This window comes from Festucalex cinctus, chromosome 7 (assembly GCF_051991245.1).
Source record: "Festucalex cinctus isolate MCC-2025b chromosome 7, RoL_Fcin_1.0, whole genome shotgun sequence".
NCBI classification, from domain to species: Eukaryota; Metazoa; Chordata; class Actinopteri; order Syngnathiformes; family Syngnathidae; genus Festucalex; species Festucalex cinctus.
In genome coordinates this window covers 10,270,480-10,298,150 of record NC_135417.1, presented here as the reverse complement: position 1 = coordinate 10,298,150, position 27,671 = coordinate 10,270,480, and the positions used below count along the sequence as shown (strand labels likewise).

Genomic DNA, 27,671 nt, shown 5'->3' with positions numbered 1-27,671 from the left:
GTGGGAAAGCTTTCCCAAAGCGACTAGGATGGAGCATGTATTTTTCCACTGCTTTGTTTACACGTCGCTTTTGGTCGCATGGAAGATGACCCGGAAGTGTTTACGGCGCAGCGAAGGTGACACGGTAGGCGAAAAAAACGACTTTGCGTTCCCTCGCAATCTTTGAATTCAATTTTTTTTTTTCCTATCATGTCACCTTAGGGGCTCCGTACTTTTGGACTTCCATACAACGGCAGGTTACTCGTGAGGCAAAACGGTGCTACTAGTACAGCTAGTTGGCCGTATGACATAAATGCCCAAACATGCTTTCCATACAGTGCAACAGTCAGACATGCTGTCTCCTGTTTGTTGGAAGGAGGAGGCGTCCAAAAGCGATGATGTCACCCGGGAGGGAGGAGCGGCTGACGTGATTCATACACAGGCAGCAAAAGGGAGGTGAAGAAAAAAAAAAAAAAAAAAAAAGGAAGCTCACCCGATAGGTCTCGCTGTGTACAAAGTTCCACCAAACTTTTTTTTTTTTTTCCCCGACTGGAGCTCTGGAGGGGATTGCAATGCTGTGGGGGCAGATTTGAAGGTGAGCTGGTGGGGTTAGTGCTTGGGAAATTGTGCACCACCGCTGTGGCCGCTGCATGAATTATTAACACTTTTTTTTTTTTTTTTTTCTCAAGGCCTTGGCCCTCGAGTGGTCACAGTGAAAGCAAGGCACTCTTATCCGTGCCGAGCAAAATTGTGCGTGAAGGAAGTGCGTGTGAAGTGTAATGCGATTGGATCAACTTGAGGGGAAGCGAAAGAATGCGCTGTTCGTCCGTTCAACTAAACAGCGGCTGATCCGTCCTCAGACTCGCAACATGTCGTCCAACCTGGACTCCAGCCTCACCAGCATCGACTGGCTGCCGCAACTGGGAATCAGCAGCCTGCGTTCCGGTCGCGAGCGGGGAGGAGGAGAGCGGGACAAGAGGAGGGATCGAGGAGGAGAGCGGGGGGACTTGTTGGCTGCCGTGCCCGACCCCTCCCTCGCCAACTCCAAAGGCAAACCCCCCCACAGCTACGCCACCCTCATCGCCATGGCCATCGCCGCCGCACCGGAGAGGAAGTTGAGCCTGAACGACATCTACACTTGGATCAGCGACACCTTCCCGTACTACAGTCGCACGGGCCGCGGGTGGAAGGTAACCACAGCCCACAATTCTTATTTCGGTTGCCATTTTGGTTACATAAGGCGTCCTAATTATGAATGATATATTATGAATAGCTCCACACTTTATCGAGTACTTATTGAAATATTTACACGTTTGGTACTTCCTTCAGTGGGGGACCAAATTAGTAGACCGATATGTTTTTTTTCAAGGCAGATACCGATACACAGTAGTAATAGTCAAGGACGCCGATAACCGGCATTTCACTTTAATAAATAAATAAACCTATATCGATAGATTTGTTTAAAAAAAATCTAACAAAAATTGCAGGGAGCTTCCAGGGTCATTAACGTTAGGGGTGGGAATCTTTGACTGTCTTACAATTTATATTACGATTTTTGGGTCTACGTTTCGATTCAGAATCGATTCTCGACTCAAACAATTTTCCATTCAAAATTATTTGATTGACAAATGATTTCCGCTTCAATTTACAGATATGCACATTGTCATGATCTACTCCAGTTTGCTTTGCAAGACAAAATGACAAATAGAGACATTAGTGTTTTTTTTCCGTTTTTTTTTTAACATTTATTAATTTTGTATTGTAAGTGCCTTGGGCATAACTGCCTTTTCCCCCTCTTCTTCATTTCTAATTTAAGTAAGATGGATTTTTGGATATTAATATCGATTCGATTCGATTCATAAATGAGAATCTCGATTCTTTTATTAATCGATTTTTGGCACACCCCTAATTAACGTGTTAGGCTAAATAAAAAAATAAAAATGAAAAAGCAAGTAAATAGATCCTTATAGATTTCTACTGTAATTTTTTTCATAAAATTTCAACATAATTTATTAATGTATTTATTTTTTTAAATTAAAAAGTGGAGGGAGTTCCCATTTTTTTTTATCAAATTTAAATAGATCCACAAAAGAAAAATTTCCTTGCCTCTTACCGAGTGACAAATGCATGCAAATGTAGCTAATTTGTGTTTTTTTGTTAGGTTTCGTAAAAGGTTTCAAAAGATATTCGCAGTGAAAAATTGTCTGAATATGTTCCAAACGTGTTTACGACAGGTAAAAACTGACTGCATCTTACAACACATCTCAGTATTGGCAGAGTGCGCGCAGGAAGCATTCGCTCGATGGTGTCTGGGTTTTGTTTGCACTGAGCATGCGCGCTTTTCGCACATAGCAACAAAAAAAAATCAGCACAAATTATTTTATATATTTTAGTTTTGCAGGTTAAAGTTTTTTTTTGTTTTTTTTTAAATATTGTGCTCCTGAGTTAATGTTGGTGATCAGTTTGAATGCATTATTATTTATTGATTTTATGTCATTTTATTTTTCCGTATCAAATGGTTTGACATGGTCAGTCAAAAAATGTTTATAGTTTAATTAAGGATTTAATTTTATTTTTGAATTTCAGATGCACTTTAAAATCTTTTCTGTTGCAGTTAATCAAGCTATTCTTTGTTGTGAGTTGCTCCATATTTTTCTTTTTTCTTTTTTATTCTCTTTTACGTTAATACGGATACAGCGTTATGCAGAAGTGTGCTTATAACAATTTTATAGACAAATGATACTATTTATAGCGAGATGTTTTCTTCTTACTGGGGTGGGCATGACAGAAAATAATTGAGAAGCACTGCTATAAAGCAAGAATAAGGAGGCTATTATATTCCTTAGAGAGAACTGGTCCCTTGAATTCATTTTAATAATGTTTGCTTAGACTCCTCTCTCTCTCTCTCTCAGACACACACAAGTGCATTATTGTCTCTTGGCTGAGTTGCACAGTGACATAACGTTCTTCTCAACAGAACTCCATTCGGCACAATCTGTCCCTCAATAAATGCTTCAGGAAAGTTCCTCGCCCGCACAACGACCCCGGCAAGGTGAATAGTTGCAAACGTCGCCACGGGGATCTTACATAAACTGAACGTTCACCGGATTCTACAAAATGTCCTCTCTTGTTTTTGTTTTTGTTTTGTTTTTTTACCAGGGCTCCTATTGGACAATGGACGGGCCGGCTATTTCCAATCAAGTCAGGGCACCCAAACGCCCGTATCCAGACGAGGAACAGCAAAGTCTGGATGTGTCGGTAAATATTCTTTCAAAATCAGTCTACAGGAATGTGCTTTTTTTATTTTACATATTCACATTTTTTTTTTTTTTTTTTTTTACCTTCCAGGCTGCAGAAGAACTAGCAAGGGACCCCTCTCCTTGTCCAGCTTCCCACAAAGAAGGCGGCGTACCTCCTGAGACTTCCCTGCAGCAGCCCCCTCGACCCGCCTCCCTCTCTCCACCCCCATGCAAGGTAACGTTCGCCATTTACGACCGGGGCCTTCCTGACGGAATACCACTACTATCGTGTCGCAATTACAAAATTTAGGGATGGGAGAGTACCAATACCGGGTATCAGCTTTATTTTACGCTAACGGGTACTCGTGGACCGCGATTGGCTGGCAACCAGTCCAGCGTGGACCCCGCCTACTGCCCAAAGCCAGCTGAGATAGGCTCCAGCCCCCCCCGGGTGATCCTTGTGAGGACAAAGTGGTCAAGAAAATGGATGGATGGATAGATGGTACTCGTGCAGACTGCCGATACCACCCAAGGATAATTAAGGCAAAACAAAAATAAAATAAAATCTGACATTGTAGTAAGTCCTCCTCGGCAGTAGTTGGCGCTATACTGTCGGCATCTCGACACATTCGTCTTTCAAATAAATAAATAAATAAAAACAGTGACATTGAACATCCCTAACATTAAAAATGGATACTAAACAAAAACACAATCTAACAGCTTGGGATGTAACTATATCCTAACATCACAATACGATATTATCACGATATGAAGGTCACGATACGATAATTATCACGATATTGTGGGGAGGTTGGCGATACAAAAAAAGGTCACAATATTGTAAAAAAACAAAAAAAAAACAAAAAAAAAAAACCTCATACTAAAAAAAAAAAGCCACATATTGTGCTTTTGTACAATACCGCAATGAAAAATATTATTCAATTATTAAAAACATAAATATATTTATTTTGAGGCACTTTTTAATGTACGCACACATTTGAGTTCCTACACATGCCGACTTGGTTCACAAGCAAATTACGTTCCCCTCCATTTGACCATTAGTGTGGATTTTAAACATAAGGGCCAAAACATGGCTTGTGAAAATGAAACTGCACTAAAGAAACTAGCCACCAGAGGGTGCTAGAACTGCACAAATGGAAATCAACCCGACTTTTTTTTTTTTTTTTTTTTTACAGATGTGCTGCTTTTAGTATTGTGACATGACGACGACGATATATTGTGGCAGTTTTAATATCGCGATATATCACGATATTGCCGTTATCGTTACATCCCCATTAACAGCACACAACTACATGTACATTAAGAATCAATGTTATCTTTTCAAATGACATACTTAGTACTTACCAGTAATGCTGATTATGAATGGCGCAGATCGCTACATACGTGTTTTGCTAGTCAAACAGATTGGCTCTGACCAACCAATCAGAGGATGGGAAAATAATGATGACGTCATCGAGGGCCAGCGCTGTAACCCTGTGAGGATGAGTTTGAAATGTCATCAGTTAAAGCAACGGCCCCATTGCTAATTATAGTCGAAGTTACAACGGCCAGCACTTGTGATTCTTGGGCAGGTTAGCTTGACATGACAACACGCAGAGGCTAACATCTGATTGGACGAAAAAAAGAAAAAAAAACAATTCTGACATTCAATAAATCCTTGTATATCAATTCATTCTATTATGACCGCGAATGGACGTACTATTGGCTGGCTACTTCCTGATGCTAGCATTAGCTACTGTTGTGTTCAGTGACGGTTGTCAGTTGAGGCTACCGACAGGTGTGTTTCTAAAAACTTCTAAAAATGTTTATTGTCTTCTGTTTTTGTTACCGTGAAAGTAATTGAGAGAGTGAAACCACCTGTAACATATGACATTATTTTGGTCTAACTAGCTAGCGCTGTTCGGCTATATTCAACTAGCTAACAATGTTTACCGCTACTACAAAATGAAGAAAACAGACCGTTGGGAATAAATTAATACGCTTAAATGGTACAACTATTTGGATTTGGGTTCTAAATGTAAGTCAGTTGCCTCTGATAAGTGTTGACAGTGCACACTGTGCTTCTTCTTTAGTCCTTCTAAATGTACTAATACAACATGATGTATCTTTGCAGCAACCATACACAGCAGCCCCCATCAATACTCCCCCCAGACCCGGCCCCACTCCCCCTATCCCCCCTCTTTCTGCCGCCAGTGCCTGTCCAACATTCCGTGCCCACTCGGGACCGGAATGTGCTCCCACTTCCTCATCTTCTTCTTCTCAACCGACCCCCTCAACTCTCGCTTTTTCTTTACCCGTGACCACCCCTTCCTCAGCTGGGTCAGGGCACCCCACGCCGGACCCGCCGCTGCGATTCACCTTCGACGAGATGAACTTACCCGATTTGTATGCATCTTTTAAGTCCCTCTTTAAGAGCATGAGGGAGAGGGGAGGCTCACAAGGTAAGTACGGTAAAACCCAGTGAAGAAAATACTGCATTTGACGCAAAAACTTCTCTGCTACAAATAGGAAAATGTTGTGGTAATTTACACCTCCCCCCGAAAGGTGTTTGTAATTGCATGTAGAAGCCACAAGATGTCAGAAAAGCACTAAAAACTGGCAGTTTCATGAAGCACTGATTCCGTGAATCTAGCGTGTACACAATCATGCACCCATGCTACACAAACATATTTATTCAAAAAACAGGACATCAACAACAAAAAAATATCAAATGTAAGCCAAAAAACACTATCAATTAGGGCTGGGTATCGATTCAGATTTCCAAAATCCGATTCGATTCGTTATTTGAAGGAGAAACACATCCGAAGTCGATGCTAACTTCCTGTTAGCGCTAGGCTAGCGATGTTTTGAAAACCAAGCGTGTTTTGTTTGTAAATATACAGTGGATGTAATTCTTAACGTTGTGTATTTAGTTTTACAGTTAACTCCAACTGTGGTTTCATTAAACAGCTTAAAGGGATGCTTAGTGGACAACAGAATAACATACGCTACACACTTGCTAGCTGCTAATTCTACGCAAATAAAATGGTGCATTCAGGGTACTTTCACAGGGTCGGGAAGTTTGGCTTTCTTCTATAACGTTTTAAGGGGAGAATAATTGTCCATTTAGCTCAATTGGTCGATTGTTTTGGCCGATGTTTGAAGGCCAATAATCGTCGGCCGATTAATCGGTCAGGCCCTATTTGGCACATTAATTAACTTACGGGGGGAAAAAAACTATTAAAAGTATCGATTCATGGTTTTATGAATCGATATTGGGTTATGAAAAGGAATATCGATTCGATATTTTAGACCCAGCCCTACTATCAATAAATACAGCACCAAGAAAAAAAAACAAAAAAAAACGTCAATCTGACTGACCTCATTTTTTTGTTAATAGCCGATTCTGTCCCTGTGGCTATGCCAAACAACGACGTCACGCCGCTTCACACCCCGGTGCTCCTGCCCATGTCTCCTCACTTCGCACCACCGCCGCCGCCGCCGCCAGCGACCGTGGCGCCACTCGCACCACCGGCCCCACCGAGCGACACGGTGCGCCTTTCGCAGCACAGTGAGTCCACAAAAATATTTCTGATGTTGGGGCGATAGACGGGGTACACATTCAAAATGGAATTTCTTCAAATGAACCGTTTTTATCTCGCTCTTTTTTGGCCTTTGCGTGCACTCATGGCAGACAATGAGGCACTCTACAATTTTGTCATGCCAGCGGACTATCCGAAAGGAAAGTGAATTTTGGCGGTGTAGTTATATGGAGGACTAAAAGTGCCAAAATTAGAAATAAATAAATGATTAAAAGTGAAAATAAAAACAGATATAAAAAATATAATTACGGTAAAAAATGAAATCCAAAATAATAAATATAAAGGGAAATAAAAAAACATAAATACAAAAATAAACGAAATTTATAAAATATTTAAAAAAAAAGTCAAAATATATATAAATAAAATTAAATTAAATATCAATAAATAAAAACACTATCGATTTATCTGCCCCGATTTCCTTAATTTTGGGAGATTGCTGATCGGCCGATCCCTTAAAAATAAACCGATCTTTTCCACCAATCTCACCTCCCTCCTCAGAGGTCAGAGGTCAGTCGCTGTCCTCTTCTGCTGAGATGACTAATCGGATTTTCATTTTTATTTAAGAGAACAAATTCGTGTGCAGTTAGTACAACCCATTTGTGTCATTCCACCGATATTGTTCAATGTTTTGCAAATAAAATAAGATTGGAACACTGACGGTTTATGATGCTTGTTATGGGAAAAAAAAAATCGGGATCGGCAGGTCAGTTATCGGTAAGCGGCCGGAAAATTGTGATCGGTGAACCTCTAATATATATAGTTGTTTTTATTTCAATTTATATTTATTTTTCTGTATTTCGTTTTTTAATTATTTTTTTTATATCCATTTTTGTTTTCTGTTTTAGTCATTTATTTATTTTTAATTTTCCATATTTGGTCATATATCTAGCTAGCTAAATGCATGTCTCAAGTGCGCCGGATTACGCTAACGTGGGCTAACGGAATTCACTTGACAAGGTCTTCAATTGCCGCCTTGTGTTCTGTGTAGCGGTACCAGCTGACTGGTTCACAAGCACAGACTCTCTAAAGGAGAGCTTCCGCATCGCCAGCAACCTCGACTGGGCTAACATTGACCTCTCGGGTCACCCAGGTGAGACCGCACTACAAAAGGACCGAACCACCCAAACCTTTCAAGTCAACGTTTTCCTTACTTTTTTCCTGTGTCGTCAGACTTGCTGGCGAGCATGCGCCAAGCGGAGCTGTGCGACTGGGCCCTGGACCCGGCGCTTTTCACGTCCCTGTGCGACTCCCTCAACCGCTTCTTCGCCCAGAAAGGGATGCTGACCTCGGGGAGTCACTCCCCGTCCCCGACGGCCCCGGGCGCGCATCACCCCTCGCAGCCGCCGCCGCCGCCGCCGCCGCCGCCGTCGTCGCATCTCGCCGTCCATCCTTCGTCCTTCCACTACGGACCGGCCAACGGTTCGCCGTTGCCTCGCAGGCCGCTTCACGTGCAGGGGCACAACCTCCATCGACCTGTGCACACGCAGCCTGCAAATACAGCCGGTAAGACCCGGTTAACGGCGTTTTCTGAAAATTCAAAGAAAATCTTACGAAGGACATACTAGAACTGTACGTTCTCACGGGGGCGTTTCCAGGGCAACGAGACGATGCGTTTCGGCGAGCTGGCGAGAACATAAGACTTATGCGCACGTGACTTATTGCGCTTTAGGACAATTCCGAATGTTTGTAATTTACATTTACAATTATGAAAATCCATGCTGATGTCAATGTTTGTGTAACACTAAAGTAATATCAATCAAAAATAAACTAATAATAAAAGCAATAGTAATTTTTTTCACAAGTTTCTTCCTGCGCATAACTTCATTCAGGAAGTATTGTTTGAGTTTTTATCATGTACTTTATATTTAAGAGCTGCCGTTCCGTAATCGATATTGGATTGAGTTGACTCGTTAATTTGTGAATCAAAATTTAATTGATTCAGGGAATTAATATCGATGCCCAGCCTTAGCTATTAGCCTTAGTTTTTTTTTTTTCCTGCTCCCAAATCCATACGCTTCTTTAAGGCCCGACTGATTAATTGGCCGCTGATTATAATCGGCCGTTTATTGGCCTTCAAACATCAGCCAATTGGGCCAAATGGCCGATTATTTTCCCCTTAAAACGTTATCGAAGGAAACCGAAGTTTCCGACGCTGTCAAAGTGCCCTGAATGCACCATTTTGCTTGCGTAGCATTAGCAACTAGCAAGTGTGCAGCGTATGTTATTCTGTTGTTCCTAAGTGTTCTTTAAGCTGTTTAATGACACCGCAGTTGGCGTTAACTGCCAAACTAACCACACAAGGTAAAGAATTACATCCACTGTATATTTAAATACAAAACATGTTTCGTTTCTAAAACATCTGTAGCCTAGCACGAACAGGAAGTTAGCAAATGCTAACAGGAAGACAGGAAGTTAGCGTTGACGTCAGGAGTGTTTTTCATTCAAAAAACGAATATCCACACACCAATGTTGTGGGAACACATACTAACAGATGAGATAACATTACGCAAAGGCACAAATTCTTCCCAATGTGTGGAAAACGAGTTATTTTAAAAGAATTCAATCACAGCCTTATTCTGTACTCACTTTGTGTACGTCATGGATGCATGGCACCATATTGCCCCCAAGAGGCCAAAACGCACCATTTTCTCTCCCATGTTCACCGTTTTTATGTCCCTTGGACAAGTTGTAACTGTCTGGATATTTTTCAAGTTACTCTTTTAAAAAAGCAAAAAACAAACAAAACATAAAACCCATGTTGAACGTGTTTGTGTGTTTCAGGTGTCGTACAACCTCACGTGATGGCAGCACGACCACGTCCGCCTTTTAAAAGTCTCCACAGCAACAGCGAGGAGATCCAGGATGATTTTGACTGGGATTCTCTCATTGTCTGAAAAAAATGAGACGTCAGCAACCCGAAGATAAATGAACTGTTGAATAATAATAATAAAAAATATTCTCCTTCGCCATTTTCTTATCGAGCTTGTCCAAAAGTGCCCCCCCCACTTTTACATCCAATCCTAACTGCTTCTTGTGTTCTGCCGATAATCATTAGTGTGGTTTTGCGAGACTTAAAAAGCAATTTGATCAAGGAAAATAAAATATACATTTATTCTTGTCACATTATTGTACTCTGCAGCAGTAAAAATTGCAAATAGGATAAAGACATTAAAGTACAGCACAAGCATGAAACCAGCCATAACCCCACATCCTGTTTGCGTTTTTTTTTTTTCTGTTAAATTTCATAAACTTCTTTTTTCATTTTACTTGTCAAATGTGAATGTTCACAGGCAACACCACACGATTACCCCAGTATAAGATTTTTTTTTTCTTCTTGTCAATATAAAATGTGTAAATTAAAAGAACAGCATGGAGCATGTCGTGTTTTTGTTTTTTTGTCATCTTTTCCATTCATTCATTTCATCAATGTCCATTCCCAATAGCACAGCGGGGCCAAACAAACACAAAGACAGTTGCAGTTTCCGGGAGACGTACAAACGGGATTGAAATGTTGTGGATTATCAAAAAAATGAAATCAGATTGGCAGCCAAATGTACGACCCTAAAAAACAAACAAAAAAACTTCATTTGAAATTCCAACATTGCAGAGTAGTAATTCAGGTTAGTCTTTAAAAGCAAAAATGAATGGATGCCATTTTGTTTTTCTTCTGTCGAGTGAGTCACTGAAACAAGACGGAACACAAGAAAAGAAACAAAGAAGGGCGACAGTGAAACATACACAGAAAGGCATTGGAAATATTACAGACTTGCACCAAAAAAAAAAAAAAAAACGTTCGGCATCTCGCACCCTCTTCACGTACATCGGTCACAGATCAGTTCGAGCACCGATTCGGCTTCCACAGCAATTAGGAAAAATAAGGAAAATAAGTATTTGATTTATTTATATATGGCATGATCACATTTGATTTTCCTTAATTGTTCCCCCAAAATACAATAAATTATGCTTAAATTAATTGAAATGATTTGACCACATTGTACCTGAAATGTGTTTTTTTTCCCCCCCCTCCCCAAGTCCATGTGCAGTTTGTTAAAAATCATTCTTCATGCGCGCTTTTCCTCTCACAGATTCAGTGTTTGTCGAGGAGGAAGAAGAAAAGAGGCGGCAGAGTTCCACCCTCCAGTTTGTTTTTCCTTCTTGACGGCAGCTTTTTTCTTCTCTCAGTGCGCAAATGTTAGACGTGAGCTTCGTATGGAACATAAAGACGATTAAATAAATAGATCTCTATACCCCCCCCCCCCCCACTTGAAATGGACATGGTGAAATGCGTCCTCGGTGAAATGCTCCTTGGACAGACACAAATTGATTTTCTCTTCAAAAGATTCGAGTGGATATTTGCGTGTTGAATTAAAAAAAAGGGAGCAGCAGGTCAGGACGGCGGCGCTTCAAAAACGGGCGACACGTCCTCAAAGAAGAAACGGATTGGTGCTGGCTCCCGTCGATCCGGCGCCCCCGACCGCGCCCCCCGTCCCCATCACTCCCCCCGCCCTGCCGGGCCCGCCCAAAATCAGCTGAGGGGGCGCGACTCCCCCGCCGGGGCCCAGCATACCGGAGCCGGGCGGCGCCATCGGCGAGAGCCCGCTGTAGCCCATGGCCATGGGGCCGGCGGCCTGCATCATGCCCAGGCCCATGCCCGGGGGCCCCATGCTCATGGGGCCCATGGCCATGCCTGGCGTCGGCACGCCCAGCAAGGGGTTGGGAGGCACGGGGCTGCTGCGAAGGCCGCTCAGGCCCAGCGACGAGGGCTGGGGCGAGATGGAGGCCATGGGCGGGGCCACGCCGAAAGGGTTGGACGAGGGCGGGGTCGGGGAGACGCCGCGGCTGGAGATGGCGCTGCCCGGGGTCACCGCCATGCCGGGTGCTGGGGAGGAACCTGAGGGAAAACGGGATGGGGGGAAAAGGTGTAAACGTAAAAGTGCAGCGGCGTCAGTTTGTTACTTGAGTGTCAGGTTTACATGTTTGACATTTATTAAAAACAACAAAAAGGAGAGAAGACACCGAGTTCAACGCTCGTGAGGAGAGGAACTGACTGATACAATTCACTAATGCACTTTCTGAAGAAAAAGAAAAAGAAAAAAAAAAATCCCCTCCTCACCCTCTCCTTTTATTTGGCTTCCATGCCCCTAGTTCCATCGGTGTTCCAACCCTTAACTCATTCACTGCCAGTCCAGGACCAAAAAAAAATCTGACGTCTAAAACCGTCTATGGCAGTGAATGTGTTAAAGTTGGATGTCCGCATGTTTTGAATATTCTTGGAGACTACACAAAAGTTTTTTGTTTTTTTTAACTATGTGTAGTAAACGCTGCAATTTACTGTTGTTGCTTTAATACCAAGTTGATGCATAACGAAAAAGCTTTTTTGCACATTGTTTTATTGCGTGTGCAGGAAAAAATGAATCTTTGACGTCTAAAGCCGTCTATGGCAGTGAATGTGTTAATAATGCAAATGCAAAACATAGTTGGAACGCAGTGTACTCGTTTGTCTATGTGTGTGTGGACGTGAGTGGACAATTGCCGAGTACGTGTGGGCAAGCTCGCAACTCAGCCAGAACAGAACAGAACCCGCAAGTGCTGCATGCACAGAGCATGGACACGGTCATGCATGCATGTTATAGCATTTGTAGCCTTTAACTCTTTGGCTGCCAAAAACGTTTAATAACGTTTTGTAAAATCACGACGTATGCCGCCATAAACGTGAAATCACGTCAACCATGGCCAGTGTGAATGTCTAAGTGTAGCGCTGCCTCGTCAATGGGTTGTGGAATCAAAAACAACCACTAACTATGGCCAGCAGATGGCAGCATCTTTTCAATGGGCTGCCGGTGTATGGAATTACAATGAAACATGACAGAATCTGATGAAATAGAACGTTTTCAAGGATGACGAGAATGATCAAAGCCTAATTGACAGACCGTGTATCAGTGTATCACAAATTCTAAAAATACTTTTAGTTGATAATTTGCATCACCTGCCTTTAGTCAATGTACAAATGTACTTGTGTAGTACAGAACCAAGTAGGCAGCATAAATGTTTCCCCAGTGGTTGCTTGTGGCTCACCTGTGTTCTGGAGGAAGGGGTTGTGCGCCGACGTCGAGGAGATGGAAGGAGGCGGCGGCTGTTTGGGTTTAGGTTTGGACGACACCAGCGAGTCGAGATCGACCAGAGCCGCGTTGGGCCCGAGGAAGGACTCGGGAGTCTTGCGAACGGGCAGGGAGGAGCCGAGGGAGGTGAGGTCAAAGGGCACGGGCGAGCCGGTGCTGTTGCAGCCCGTCGCAGAGGAACCTCGCCGCTCGGGATCGCCTACGGAAATGAGCGAAAAGGTGGGACGCTGGACAAAAAAAAAAAAAAAAAAAAACGGGAATCGAACCGCTTGACGGGGATGAAGTGGTGGACGAAGACAACTGCGTGATGCGAGTTTGTAATTGAACCATGTGGCTGACGGGTGCGAATGTGTACCTGTGCCGTTAGTTTGTTTGGCGGAGTCACTCCAGATGTCGGAGGAGGTGATTGGGTCAGAGGCGGGGACGGGCACGTCCTTCGCCCAGGGGTCGACTGGGCCCCCTGAGGAGGAAGTGCTGGGTGGCACTGAGGGGCCCCAGGGGTCGACACTGGGGGGAGTCACGGCTACAGGGGGGAAGGGAGATGCAGGGGGGAAGGGGAGGATTAACACAACACCTTACAGGTACAAATTAGGGCTGGGCGATCAATCCATTCATTCGGTTATGATCATTTCTTGGTTTTGTTTTGTTTTTTTAAATAGAATTCAGTAGTTCAAAGTGCATCCCTGCTGATGTGTTTGCAATCACAGAGAGTACATCTGTGGTTGTTTTAACAATTAAAGCGATACTTTATTTACTTATCTAGACATTTTTGGCAGTCAAACATTAATATTTTGCCGATAATTGATATTTTCATTATTTTTCATGTACAATTAGTACCTTTAAAAACACATTTTGCAACTTGCTGTCGACTGAAAATGACATCACAAGGGCTCAGGTAACCAATCACAGCTCAGCTTGTGAATGTCACATGACCAAACCTAGAAAACGGGTGAGCTGTGATTGGTTACCTGAGCCCTTGTGATGTCATTTTCAGTCGACAACAAGTTGCAAAGTGTGTTTTTCAAGGTACTAATTGTACACGAAAAATGTACAATTACCTGGGGTTAGGTTCCAAAAAATACCCGCAAGAAATGAAATCCGCGAATGTGTTTGCTTAATGTTTTATATTTATTATAAATGTTTTAAGCCTCTAACCACCATTTCTCATCGAGGCATTTTCTCACACTTATCTCGTTTTAACATTCTCAATGTTCAAACCTTCATAAATTTGATAAAATAGGTACATTACTGTTAAATAATGCATGCAAAATTGTACCAAAAAAAAAATGCCTTAAAAATAAAAAATAAAAAATTTCAATGTTACCATAATAGAAAATAAAATATTAGAGAGAGAGAGAGAAAAAAAAAAAAAGCAAATTTGTTTGAATAACAATTGCTTTTTCTATCCGCAACGGGAGCAGAATATAAATCGACTACAATCGGATTTTTGGCGAAACAAATCGGAGACGTTTTCTTTCGGCCATATTGCCCAGCCCCAATACAAATCCACAGTAAGGAAAGAAGCAGGAAGCTGGTTTCCTAAACAGAGGCTCTCATCTGACACACCGTCAGCCATTTTGTTCATTCTCATTTTTGAGGAGCTTGCGGCTTCATACATAAAAACATGAGAGCACTCTGCTTGAGAAACGGATTTACCATCCTGCTTTTAGACACAAAAGGAGAATGAATTTAACAAGCATGCTTTCTTCCATGTTAACTTGAAAGCATGACAAGAAAATGGCAGAATGGTAACATGGGGTTATGACTCAGACAGGTGAGGAAAAAATTACCGGTGCCTACCTGAGCTTCCCCAGGGGTCCACGTTGTTAACTTTGTTGGAAGTCTCCCCCCAGGGGTCGGGAGGAGGGGCTATAGTTGGCGGTGGCGGCCCCCCGCCCCAGGGGTCGGAGCTGGTTGGGGAAGTGGGCGAGGCTACCCCCCACGGGTCTGTGGCGGTGGCGCCCCACGGGCCCGAAGTGGCGATGGGAAGGGTTGGCGGAGGCGAGGGGCCGGCTGAGCCCACGATGGCGGTAGCGGGAGTGGTGGCGGCGGCGGCGGCGGCGGCAGGGGCCCCCCAGGGGTCCACGGCACCCAGTTCCATTAAAGCACTCTGTTGAGCACAGAATCATTGCAGGGCTGAGCAAATAATTGAAATTACAATTTTAAAATTATTACACTCCACAATTACAAAATCATAAACAAAAATAAAAGATTTTTAATACTCATTTTGAGTTGTTTAAATTGATTTTTTTTATTTTTTATTAAAATGACTAATTTCATAAATCTTGCTTGGTCCAAAAGGAACTTACATAATTGTTTCAAATAATTTTGTCTTAATATTTTTAAATGTTTAAAAGGATACTTCACTTATTTAGCCCATTATAGTAATAAAAAGTTAATAATTTGTCTATAATTAATTTGATACTTTCATTATTTTTCACACATTTTGTAACTTGCTGTCGACTGAAAATGACATCACAAGGGCTCAGGTAACCAATCACAGCTCACCTGTTTTCTCGGTTTGGTCATGTGTATTCACAACCTGAGCCCTTATGAGCCTGAGCCTGGTTCAGTTTGATTGGTCAAATGTAGAAAAACGTCACTTGTAGTTACGTTGAATTGGCGAAACAGTCACGTGATACACGTCTAAAAAAATAAATAAAACCACTCGTGCAAGCAACAGCCAAGATTAAAAACAAGTAATGTGCAGAAAGCAGCTGTGTCATGATTTTCATGAATGGTATTTCCAAATTCTACATTTTTTACGGCAGAAAATCTGCTCGTGTGTACGTTTTTTTGCCAACCAACTACAGCAACACGTGTCCCCAGCTAATGTTAAAAATAAAAATATAATATGGCTGCAGCAATATTCATGAGGTGCTTCAGAAACAAGAACCATTTGTGGATCGGAGTTGTGAGGAGCAGATGATGCCGCGAGCGTGACACACACACACAAACACACAAACCTCTTCCGGCTTGGCTTTCTCCCTCCTGCTCTCCTCGATGGCCATTTGCAGTCGCAAGTCGTCACCTCTGCGCAGTCGTTCCTCCTGCCAATCACAAACACACACACAAACGATGACGTGAGCAATGTGTGATGCACAACTTGAGGTTAGCAATAACTTATTTTTGTCATAAGATTGTAGACAAACTAGACAGAGGTTTTTTTTTGTTTTTGTTTTTTTATATAAAGCTCATGATGGTCTATTCAATAGAAGAAGCACATGCTGACCCAACTGACTGCCAGTGTGAAGTCTTAAAAGAACAACTGTGCAGGCTAATTATCAACTGTGGGTCTGTTGAGAAGGAAGCAGACAAAACGTATCCAGATCATCGAGTGACATTTTATCTAAGGACTGAGAAGCTAATACTTCACAGTGTATATGTTGTGGTTTCAGGAAGAAACACACAGGAAAATAACAGAAGTGAGATGTCAGTAGGCGAGATTTCAAATCAAGTCCAAAGTTCAAGGCATGCGGGGAAAAAAAAAAAAAAAGAATCAATGTTTGCAGAGTACAACATTAGGGGTTAAATATGGTGTTAGACAAGATATTTGGCATGCAAATTGCACAACTGGATTACATTGAAATAATCAAATACATGAGGTTAAATATATTCTTGTCCTTGGTCCCTTTTTTTTTTTTTTTTAATCAAAATCGCATCCATTTTCCCCTTTGGTGCGGTTTATTTGATCAGGCGTCAACACAGGACAGTAATGAACTTTGGTCACGGATCAACTGAACCGTTTCAACTGTGGCAACTGGCAAATGAAGGATTGGCGTCTTTACGGCGTACATAAGGCATTACATGAGGAGGAGGGGCTACAGTTCACATTTTTGACACGCGACCAGGACGACAGCAGACAATTGATCAACGGCACCTGGCCGTGACGAGAATGCAAAACAGGATGTTCTGAGAGGGAGGTGGCCACTGAATGTCATCACCAGGTTGGAACGGAGATCGATGAATCCCTCACTTATTATCATTCCAATACTGACCCCGCTGATATGCACTAGAACCTGTCACGTAACAAGCATATACTCCTTTAATTATTTATATTTCAAATCTTCTGTCCACGGAAAAACAAAAACCTTGATGTGCACTATTTCTAAATATCTGTAACAGACGCAAGTGCAATGTGGCAAGAGGCGAATTTACAGACCGTAAAAGTCACTGAAAGCCAAAGTAGTAGACACACTTGGATTTCTATGGCTCAAATACCGCTTTTGTAAGTTCTGCTGTTCAACTCCTGGTTAGAGAATGACAAGTTGTGCAAAAAGCACTGAAACATTGAACAGTTTATGTTAGAAGTGTCTGCCGGACAATCCCGTAAGCGGCCAGCGCACGCAGAAAATTGTTTGGTCGAGATTATCTATAAAAGACATATTCCCAATTTTGCTCCATGTTGTTTTTGGCTTCAATACACCAAACCTTCTTTCTGTTAATACTCTATTGACCAATCAAGAGAGTGATGTAAATTGGTTTATTGTGGTGCATTTCAATTTGTGGGATTTTTTTTTTTTTTTTTTTTTTTTACTGTGTTAAACCACACCAGGGGGAAAAAGGACAAACGTATTGTGGACCACAAATAGCAAACTATTAGTGTGAAAGGATCTGAAAAAGACACGTGATAAAACGAGCAATGAATTTGTCATCTTGATTGAACAATGAACGCTTTGAATCCCAGTTGAGAGAAAGACAAGATAGTCGATGGCTGGACGGCCGGCTGCGCCCGCCAACTGCCCCTAACCTCTTGTTGCATCTCTTTGCTGAGTGTGATTGCATAGCGGATCTCCGCGTCCTCCAGAGGGTCTTTGCTAGTCTGGGGGGGGGAGGTCAGGGGTTACATGGTGAGAGCAAAGCTAGGTGTAGGTGTGGCCTAACATCACTGAAATTGTCATCTGTATTCAGAGCGCTTGCTCAAACTGCAAAACAATAAACTGAAATTAGTTTCTTCTCTCCACTAGGGCTGCTTTGTGTTACCTGCTCGGCTTCCTCTTTACTCATGGCCAAAGCCAGCTGGAGCTGCAGGTCCTCCTCCCCGGAGCTCTGCGGCCACGCCTGCTCGGGGTCGGCCCCGCCAGAGTGGGAGCCCAGCGACAGGCTGCCCCCCAGGTTGGGCGCCGATGGCGCCGAAGAAGCTGGAACGCAACGCCAATGGGTGTGTTGGCCGAGCGGTGAGGTGAGGTGAGGTCATCGCTTTGAGGGGAAAAAACTCAAGCGTCTCACCACTGGAGGTCTGTGCCATCTTCTCTTTGGTTTTGAGGGCGTGGATCCTCTCCTCTCTTAGCCTCTCTTCGTCTTTCAGCAGGATGACCAACTGTTTGGCTTTCTCGCGCACGTTCACACCCTGGAAAATGCCGCACATGAAGGCGGACTGATATTCACATTTTTCAATCTCTTGCACTGCTTATTATACTGCATTGCTTGAGTTAGTGTAAGAGCTTGTAAATATGTTATAGTCGTGCCATAAAGCAGGATTTTTTTTTATAGCTGGCTTTGTGAGATTTGCACAAGAGCTCAAACTTGTATGACTCCACAACAAGGCGGAGCTTTCGAATGAATTGACGAGCCGCACACACCTTTGTGGGCATTGGCGTGTTTGCATACCTGGTCTTTGCCGTCCCTGTCGATGTACTGGAAATCCTTCAGGGTCTGGACTGCGTAGATGTTCTCTCGGCACTGCTGGGCGACCCGCTCGGAACCCGTCTTGATCAGATACTCCATAAGAGTCATGGCCTGGCAGACATGAACACAACAGCTTACAAAAACAAATAAATTAAACGAATTTCATTTTAAATACATTGATTTGTGATTACCCAACAATTAAGGGGCACAATCCTTTGCATTTTTGGAATACAGATTAAAAAACAGAATCAATTGCTTGTGTTACAGTATAAAGGATGGGTTTGAAGGACTAAACATTTCTATCATCCATTAATGTGTTGAAAGCCGAGTCAAAATCGATTAAGCGATGCTCATCACTAGGGGTGTGAATTGCCTAGTACCTGACGATTCGATTCGTATCACGATTCACAGGTCACGATTCGATACCGATTAATCCCGATACGAATGGTCACGATTCGATACCGATTAATCCCGATACGAATTTATAAGTCGATTGTTGCGATTTTTTTCCATTCAAATTTAGAAAATACTATCAGTAAATTTGTACATGTACACTGTAAGATTTGTATGAATATATTTATCTAAAACTTGAGGCTTATAACCGTGAGCCACTGTACACAAACAGTTTGCAATCTGTTTCACATTTGAACAGCATTAAAATAAAAATATTAAGGCTTAATGTGCCGTTCATATAACATTCTTCCATGCTCAAGGTGTGAATCCTAAAAAAAAAAAAAAAAAAAATCGATTCTGCCGATTATTGAATCGATTCGAGAATCGCGCAATGTAGTATCGCGATATATCGCCGAATCGATTTTTTTTTAACACCCCTACTCATCACTGATATATTTTTTTCAGCGGCCCCCAAACTATGTTTGTGCTAAGGTTTGGTTTTATGAAAACAATTTTTGAAAAACTGACAAATGATTAAAAACATAGTCTCACTAGCTCACTGAAGAGAACCATATACATCCCAATTTGAACTATTGTGAGTTGCATTTGTTTTCATGCTCGCCCATCCAAATGTCTACAAAATACTGGTCCATTACGCATAAAGGTCAGCGAACACTTTACAGTACTTTAGCATATATTTTTTACATTCTTGATAGTTGACTACAATAACAAATAATCTTTAGTTAGTTCAAACACTACTCCTATAACTGTACTATTCATGTGTGTCCTGGATGAAATAAAAGCAACCTTTTGTTCAACTTTTCTTGTTCTCCTTCCACCAATGAGACATAAACATCATCTTGTGTTTTCTGACCCAATTCTTTTCAGGACGATGTTGAAATGTTGAGCAACTGTTGCTCACTCGGTACTGTTGCTCACTGCGGCGTGAACTTCCGAGACGAGGTATCTGCTTAGGAAAGGTAAGTCCAGCCGGTTATTTTTTATTCCCGAGGGGGGGTAAAAAGGAGCAATCGATTTGAGGTGTGGCGGTTAACTGGAAGGAAGGCTAATAAATTGCGGGAAGAAACCATTTTCAAGCATGTACTGAAGTCATACACACCTTGTAGACGTGCCTCCAGTTCTTGCCGTGGTCATTGAGCCGCTTCCACACCATGCTCATGATTTCGGAGAAGGCCACAACATTGTACGTCAGATCGGCTATCTCTGACATCAGAGAGCTGCTGGGGCCCCATGGGTCATTGGACGTCGCTTCTCGAACCTAAACGAAGGACAGACTTCAATCAAGTTCAACGCATTCACCGTCTGGTCATTCTGCGTCGCACTCAAGGTCTCCGCTGCCGTGAGCGTCAATGCAAGCCATCATGAAAATGAGTTGGAGGAGGCAAATTAGCGAAGGCTTTAACGTGATTATGCTAGGTCACGCAGTATATAATGAGAGGAAAGAGAAAAATGATTGCTTCAAACAAATACTGTATTAGATTACCAACAGACTTTGCGCTACCGGTGCTGTGGTGAGGCATGACATGAGCTGACGGAAATCGTACACACAAAAGGGGATGTGGTTGTTTTCGAGAGAGAGCGAGAGAGAGGGGGACAAAAGAAGAAGGTAACAGAAATAGTTGCCATACAAGGCATAAAATACAACCTTGATTTCAGCCTCTGAATAGTTGTGGACGATGTTCTTCACTTGTCGCCGCAGCGATGAGGTCGACATGGCAACCGTCGGGCCGTCGAGCTGTGTTGGAATCTGAAGAGCGGTTGTTGAAAAAACAAAACAAAGTAAAAATCATTTAGATTTCTTCATACCAATTAAATTAACCATAGCCAAACTGGAAGAAGGAAGATGAGATTGCCGTGTGTCTCTGGGATGAAGGCTTTCACAAAACACTCAGCATTTATTTTTGTAATAAAGAAATTATAGATAAACCACTTGTCTTTGTTTTGTTGTCCCAAAAGACCCTTTTGTTCTTCCGTGAAAGAAAGTTCAGGGAAACCTTGCGTCACCTTTTGAAGCAATAAAGGGAGAAGGTCAGTGTCACGCGCACCTGTTACACAAGAATAACGCAGAATCGCGCCTTCTCCTCTTGGTATGCGTGCTGCTGGCCTTTTGGTCTGGCGCGACACTCATTCACAGCGAGCTGTGTCTTTTTCCTTTCCGTGGCAACATTGGATCGCGAGAATCACAGACGCCGGGAGGTGAAGACTGCAGAGCGAGAGAAGACAAACAACACAAATAAATGACATGGTCACTTGGCGTTGGCTGCCAAGTCACCCACGCACGCACGCACACACGCACTGGCTGAGCAGCAGATTCCAAAGTGCCCGTGATAAAATGAGGACAAAGCAGATATTCAGTCAGAAAAATCACATGATTGGAAATTAACAAATGGCAGAGAGAATAGATTTGATTTGCTTGGCTGAGCAGACAGTCTTGCGGGTTCAGAATTCAGTAAGAGAAATGATCGAGCTGGCATCAATTTTACCCCATGAACTTTGAAAAATTCACGGCTGGCACAAAGCGCAGCGCTCTTATACGACCTTTTTCTTTTGAAACATTTGGGTAAATAAACCAAACATTTTATTATTATCAAACAAAAACGTAGAATATTTGGTACACAAGACTTGTACCATGTTAAGTTTAAATAAATAAATGTTAACATTTGTCTTGTGTTTGAATTTTTCTTAGTATTTCACAGTGGCCTATCACTGGGGAGCATTTTTTTTTTTTTTTTAAACAAACCCATAGGCTACTCATGTTGTCCTTGCGGCTAAATAGCACCCAGGAGCATTTTTTTAAGGGCAATGCAGAGAACAAAAAGGCATCCATGCTTGCAGTATTTTAGTCTTGCTCCCTCCTCTCACACATCACTGCACGATAATTAGATATTTAAAATAAAATAAAAAAAACCAGTTCAATGGCATTTTATGATAGCATTAAGCTAGCAGGCATTCATCGGACAAAGTTATTGGCTGTTTGACTGAATATGCAATGTGTAATTCTCTTTTTTCTTCTTTTGTTTATTTTTCTATTAAACTTCAACTGACAGCCGCAGTAAACCGCTTAAAGCAAGCACTTAACCTCTTTTTTTTCCTTTTAAGAATTGTTGAGCATCTGCCAAACTGCTGCTTGTTAAGTTCCCTGCCACCATCTAGTGTAAGACAAATTCTTGCTTGCAACTCAAGACAGAAAAAAAAAAAAAATCTTTAAAAAAAGAACCTCATCATGGGTAAGTCAACGTACGTTTCTATTTTCTTTGTCCACAAAACTGGACATTTTCCTGTCTTAAAAGTACATGACTCTGCCTAGAAAGTAACCCAGCAAGTAAGCGGCCCTGCCCACAGCTCCAACAACACTTCTCAGATATTATTACACTGATACTATATCAATACGGAAGAGTGTGAGCAAAGTGCACAGCTTGACCTCCAAACAACTGATGCAACCATGATGTACGTTTAGTCAAACTACTTCTAAAACTTTTCCATTTCCTTAAATAATCACTCAGATTGACAAACCCAGCTCCATTAATAAGGACCAAAGACATTTAAAAGAATATCTCAAGCCACACACAGTTCATAGGGTTGCATAACAAACCAAGTACCTTTGTCAGTTAGTCACCACTGAGTCTCAAAGTTCAGAGAAGCCAATGGATAAGGGAGTATACAGTATTGTACATGCCTTTTGGGGCGAGCAACCATTGCCAACAACTTCTTCAAAATATCCACACTGCGTCCCTTTCGCTTGCCAGTTTTCCTCTCTGTGGCCATCCATGACAATCACACCACGTTTTTGTGGTTTGGTTACATACAGTACAAATTGAACAGCTCTCCCCTTGATTGCCAACTTTTACGTTTTTGCAATAGTCCACTTTAGTCGTATTTTGGCCACGTCTAATGCGAGCAGACCTTTAAAGGGAGTTTTTCTAGCCTCCGTCCTCAAAGCGTTTACAGTAGCAACGTGACAAGTAGGGGTGTGAATTGCCTAGTACCTGACGATTCGTTTCGTATCACGATTCACAGGTCACGATTCGATACCGATTAATCCCGATACGAATTTATAAGTCGATTGTTGCGATTTTTTTCCATTCAAATTTAGAAAATACTAATCAGTAAGCTTGTAGAGTGTAAGATTTATATGAAAATGTATTATTTATTTATCTGAAATTTCAGTCTTATAGAGGTTGTAATTTGTTTCATGTTTGAACAGCATTGAAATAAAATATTAAGGCTTAATGTTCCGTTCATATAACATTCTTCCATGCTCAAGGTGTGAATCCTTAAAAAAAAAAAAAAAAAAAAAAACGATTTTGCCGATTATTGAATCGATTCGAGAATCACGCGATGTAGTATCGCGATATATCGCCGAATCGATTTTTTTAACACCCCTAGTGACAAGTAGCCGCCAACTTTGTGGAATTTCCTACAACACAGGAAATGAGCATTTCGAATGCCTCTAAAAGCCACAATAACAAATACATCGATTAAAAAATAAGTTAACGTGAATTACCCACACGACTCATCACACCAAATGTTCCATCTGCGCAATTTCGGTCAAATTTTTAGGGCAACGTCACGGTATTCTTGACGTGTCCACTTTGGGCCCCGGATACTTTTAACTAAAACTTGTTGGCCAATCAGAGAAGGAGTTCCCTGAGCAGCAGAAGAATCAAAAAGGTCAAGGAGATTAGTTGAGAAATAATCAAGTTAGAGGATTTTACTCGTGCTTTTGGATCAGATTTTCTATTGGCAATAAAACACAATAGAGCTCCCCAAAAGGCTATTTTTGCTGACAATTTTTTTTTTCTTCTTCTGAACCTATCATCCAATATTCCAAAAATCTTTGTGTGGTGTTAAGTGATCATTCTAAGGGACTCTGCATTTTCAAAGACTCTTTTGTGGGAAATCTTGTCACGTATTCTTTATAGTGCTGTGGCTGTGTGGTTCAATTGGTTTTCTTATATACATAATGTATGATAAGTTGGATTGTTGCTCATTGTGTAAAGTGAAATAACTTATGAACTTTGACGTTATACAAATAAAATCGTCTCGACTTGTTTGATGGGAATTTGCCAAAGATCCATATCAACAGCTCGTGGTTACACTGACGTTATGACGTGCGCACACGGAGGTCAGATTAGCACATAAAGCCTTTATTGTCATCGTGTGGTGCAAGTACAACAACATTATGTTGTGATTAACAAGTAGGGGCGTGCCAAAAAAAAACGATTCATAAAAGAATCCAGATTCTCATTTATTAATCGAATCGATATAAATATCCAAAAATTGTTTTTATTTCAATTAGAAATGAAGAAGGGGGAAAGGCAGTTGTAGCCCACATGCTGTTTTTGTGGAACAAGGCACTTCCAATACAAAATTAATAAATGTTTCAAAAAAAACAAAAAACAAAACACTAATGTCGCTGTCATTTTGTCTTGCAAAGCAGACTGGAGTACATCATGACTATGTTGTGCACATCTGTAAATTGAAGCAGAAATCATCATTTGTCAATCAAATAATTTTGAATCGAAAATCGTTTGAATCGAGAATCGATTCTGAATCGAATCGGAGACACAAAAATCGTAATCGAACCGCGAGACAGTCAAAGATTTCCCAGCCCTATTAACGAGCGTAAAATTGATCTGAACAAAACAGCCTCCGCCCGGTGGAAGCAGCCTGCCTGACACGCCTACCAACTTAACACTGGCTGTGCTAAAACTTAGCGACAGCCTGAAAAGACCGGACGGCGGCGACTTCCATTCAAACACTACAAAGGACCCAACTTAAACACAATGAAATATATTATTGAACAGCTAAAAATAATCACGGACTGCCTTCATCTGCTCGTGCTAGCTAATGCTAACCGCTGTCCCGTGGGTTCGAACCTGAGCTAAAAAAGCACTTTGCCCCCAAAGCTTTCACTAGAGTCTCGGTAAAGTAGAAAACAAGCTACACGGTAGCTTTGCTGTGCACCAACAAGCTACGACAAATGTTCAAACGTGCGGTTAAGCCCAAATGTTAACAACCAACCACAGCGTGTTCTGTTACCTACCCGGTAAGTGAGTGGTCAAAGGTATCACTTGCTGCTTGCGGCTAGGAGAGATTAGCTAGCGAGCTAGCTGATGCTAGTTCGCCATTTGGACTGCGAAACGGCTCGAGCACGTCCGGCATGAGGACTCGCGGCCGAGTGTGACGCGGGTCACACGAAAAAAACAAAGCGTAGGCCACATTTGGTGACGAGGCGGCCCGAGAAAAAGGATCCGAATCGGAGCGTGTGGACTGACCCCCGGTGCTAGCCTGAACCGAGCAGCCAGCGAGGAGGAGATGGCCGAGTTTCCGCTTCCGCTAGCGACGACGGCCAGACCGCCCCCCCCCCGCCACCTTTGTTTTCATCACGCACGCGCGCGCGCGCACGGCCAAGTAAGCAAGTACTGTACAGAAACATACTTTGCATCGTTTGCAACAACGTCAAGAAAATTGACAAATGACAAGATAAACACACAGACCTCATTTACTTGATGAGAACAACTTCCGTCCATTGTGTTGCATGCTGTCATCTGTCTGCTGATGACGTCATGTCTATCTATCTATCTATCTATGTATCTATCTTCCAGAATATTAGAAATTGTAGTCATAAATATTGGCGATAGTAGAATTCGCAGTAGCAGTACTAGCTAGTAAGATACATTATTCTTCCTTGGCCAACCTTCTACCAAATTACATAGCGATTGGATTAAAAATTAAAAAGATTTTTATTTCATTTTTTGTTTGTTTTATTTTATAACAGTAAAGGACAACTATATGTTCAATGTTGTGGAATGACTTATTCTGATGTAGATCAGTGGTATTGGAATTGTTCTTTTATTTATCTATCTATTTATTTATGTATTTATTTATTATTTAGACACTTTTTTTGTGTGTTATTATGCTACTCCTAGGAAGAAGAAAATATTTCATGCCTCCCTCCAACAACCCTTCACTGTGACTATATAAATAGTATTACTTGTCTATACAATTATTAGAAGTACACCATTGCATAACTCTTCTTAACATGAAAGAAAACAAACCAAAAGAAAAAAAGAAAAAATGTAAATCAACGTACAGTGCAAGAAATAACGCTTTTAACATGTTTTTGTTTTTTTAAGTCTGCCACAGAAAAGAGTTGAAGTGCATCAATTCACCTGAGATTTAAAAATAAATAAATGAATAAGATTTTTATTCTCCCCCAACAAAAAAAAACAACTCCCACATAATACTTCCGATTTACACCATTCAAATATCAACTTGCTTCAAAAATTCACGCATTCCGGGGTATATATATATATCGTCTGATGATTCCACATTACTTACAGTACTCGCATAATTTGACGTTAAATATCAACTTTTTCCCCCCCCATTCATTTTCAATAGGACTGACATTGAATTTTTTCTAAGTCCCACTTTCCACGCCCACTTCCATCATCATTACCAGCTCTGTGATACTGCTCGGTTCTTTTTATTCATGTATGTTTCAACTTCAATTAAAACTTTGTCATTTTCCACACAATTTATCTTTCATTTTACTTCATAAGCATTCAGCTGAGCGTTCACATTTCAGCATTCCCGCGCAATTTCTCCAGAAATTGCACTTAGTCTAGTTTTAAGGCATAATTAAAAATAAATATGTAAATAAAAACATATTCCTCGGGTCCCATGTGCATTTCGAAGACTACTATGCTACAGCGTTTTAACTTTGTTTTTTTGTGTTTTTTTTGTAACTTCAGTTGACAGTTTGACCTTGGCGGTGCAGGTGCACACGCAGTGTTATTGTCTAGTGCCCATTCCGTGCAGTCATGCTGACTAATCAGTGTAAAAAAATAAATAAATAAAAAAATAAAAAAAAATAAAAATAAATAAATAAATAAATAAATAAAAATAAATAAATAAAAAAAATAAAAAAAAAAATAAAAAAAAATAAAGAGACACTAAGCAGTTGTAGTGCGTGACAGGGGGTCTGTGGTTGTAGCGCGCGCCGTCCACATAGCGGCACCGACTGTACGCTGGCGCTCATTTTGTCCGCAGGGTCCATAAATACGACATAGTAAGCCCCGTAAGATCAAAACAACACGGGAACAGCTGCCCTCGCTAGACATGCGTGTTCCCGTGTTCCTCTTTTTATCTGGCATGCGTCTCCCTGATCCCTTCACGTCTCACCAGGGAAGGGGCGACAGGAGAAGGGAAAAAACAAAACAAAACACTGTGGCGTGACCCCGTGCGAAACGATGGTATGCTAACGCACGGTGACGCTGCTTTAGAAATATTAATCTCGTGGAGATAAAGCTAAAAAAGGAAAAAAAAAAAATGCAGGCGATTATCACTGTCACAAAAGGCCGTTGTGACAGGTGGTGTGGCGGCTGGTTATGTCACACAAGCCAAACTTTGTTACGCCACACCACAACATTTCATCCAAACAATTTAGGTATCCTCAAACCAACTGTTAAAAGAGATACTTAATTGACTCATTGAACAATTTTCAGCAGTGAAAAATGTATATTTTGTCCAGACTGAATTTGATGACTTCATTATTTTCCATGTACAATTAATACCTTTAAAAAGTCATTTTTCTACTTGCTGTCGACTGATGATGACATCACATGTGCTGAGGAAGTAGGTAACGGCCAATCATGGCTCTCCTGTTTTCTGGGTTTGGTCAGTAA

General features: G+C 41.6%; 2 protein-coding genes across 6 annotated transcripts; one reads left to right on the top strand and one right to left on the bottom strand.

Annotated features, from left to right (window-relative positions):
• Positions 1–447: 447 nt before the first annotated feature.
• On the top strand, positions 448–10,197 carry foxj2 (forkhead box J2). Of its 3 annotated transcripts, none has more exons than XM_077526533.1 (11): positions 448–574; positions 669–729; positions 840–1,169; positions 2,957–3,031; positions 3,139–3,237; positions 3,328–3,453; positions 5,353–5,680; positions 6,619–6,789; positions 7,809–7,910; positions 7,991–8,323; positions 9,602–10,197. In XM_077526533.1, exons 3-11 carry the CDS (start codon positions 849–851, stop codon positions 9,712–9,714), a joined length of 1,668 nt encoding a protein of 555 aa, XP_077382659.1. In that variant the 5' UTR covers positions 448–574; positions 669–729; positions 840–848; the 3' UTR covers positions 9,715–10,197. The 3 variants fall into 3 exon arrangements, with proteins under 3 accessions (XP_077382659.1, XP_077382658.1, XP_077382657.1); XM_077526532.1 differs by having other exon boundaries at positions 669–742; XM_077526531.1 differs by having other exon boundaries at positions 669–1,169.
• epn1a (epsin 1a) lies at positions 9,903–25,331 on the bottom strand. Of its 3 annotated transcripts, XM_077526528.1 has the most exons (13): positions 25,028–25,331; positions 21,027–21,184; positions 20,627–20,728; positions 20,081–20,239; positions 18,550–18,678; positions 18,169–18,289; positions 17,923–18,080; positions 17,690–17,761; positions 15,906–15,989; positions 14,740–15,049; positions 13,295–13,462; positions 12,896–13,138; positions 9,903–11,711 (listed from the first exon to the last, which is right to left on the bottom strand). In XM_077526528.1, exons 3-13 carry the CDS (start codon positions 20,693–20,695, stop codon positions 11,245–11,247), a joined length of 1,980 nt encoding a protein of 659 aa, XP_077382654.1. In that variant the 5' UTR covers positions 20,696–20,728; positions 21,027–21,184; positions 25,028–25,331; the 3' UTR covers positions 9,903–11,244. The 3 variants fall into 3 exon arrangements, with proteins under 3 accessions (XP_077382654.1, XP_077382656.1, XP_077382655.1); XM_077526530.1 differs by lacking the exon at positions 13,295–13,462; XM_077526529.1 differs by lacking the exon at positions 17,690–17,761.
• Between the last annotated feature and the right edge of the window lie 2,340 nt (positions 25,332–27,671).

Coding starts and splice junctions, on each gene's coding strand:
- foxj2 (XM_077526531.1), top strand. CDS start 759: ATGCGATTGGATCAACTTGAGGGGAAGCGAAAGAATGCGCTGTTCGTC. Junction 6,790..7,808: donor GGTGCGCCTTTCGCAGCACA/GTGAGTCCACAA, acceptor TGTTCTGTGTAG/CGGTACCAGCTGACTGGTTC. Junction 8,324..9,601: donor GCAGCCTGCAAATACAGCCG/GTAAGACCCGGT, acceptor TGTGTGTTTCAG/GTGTCGTACAACCTCACGTG.
- epn1a (XM_077526528.1), bottom strand. CDS start 20,695: ATGTCGACCTCATCGCTGCGGCGACAAGTGAAGAACATCGTCCACAAC. Junction 20,240..20,626: donor ATTCAGAGGCTGAAATCAAG/GTTGTATTTTAT, acceptor TCCTTCGTTTAG/GTTCGAGAAGCGACGTCCAA. Junction 18,679..20,080: donor ACTGGAGGCACGTCTACAAG/GTGTGTATGACT, acceptor CATGTCTGCCAG/GCCATGACTCTTATGGAGTA.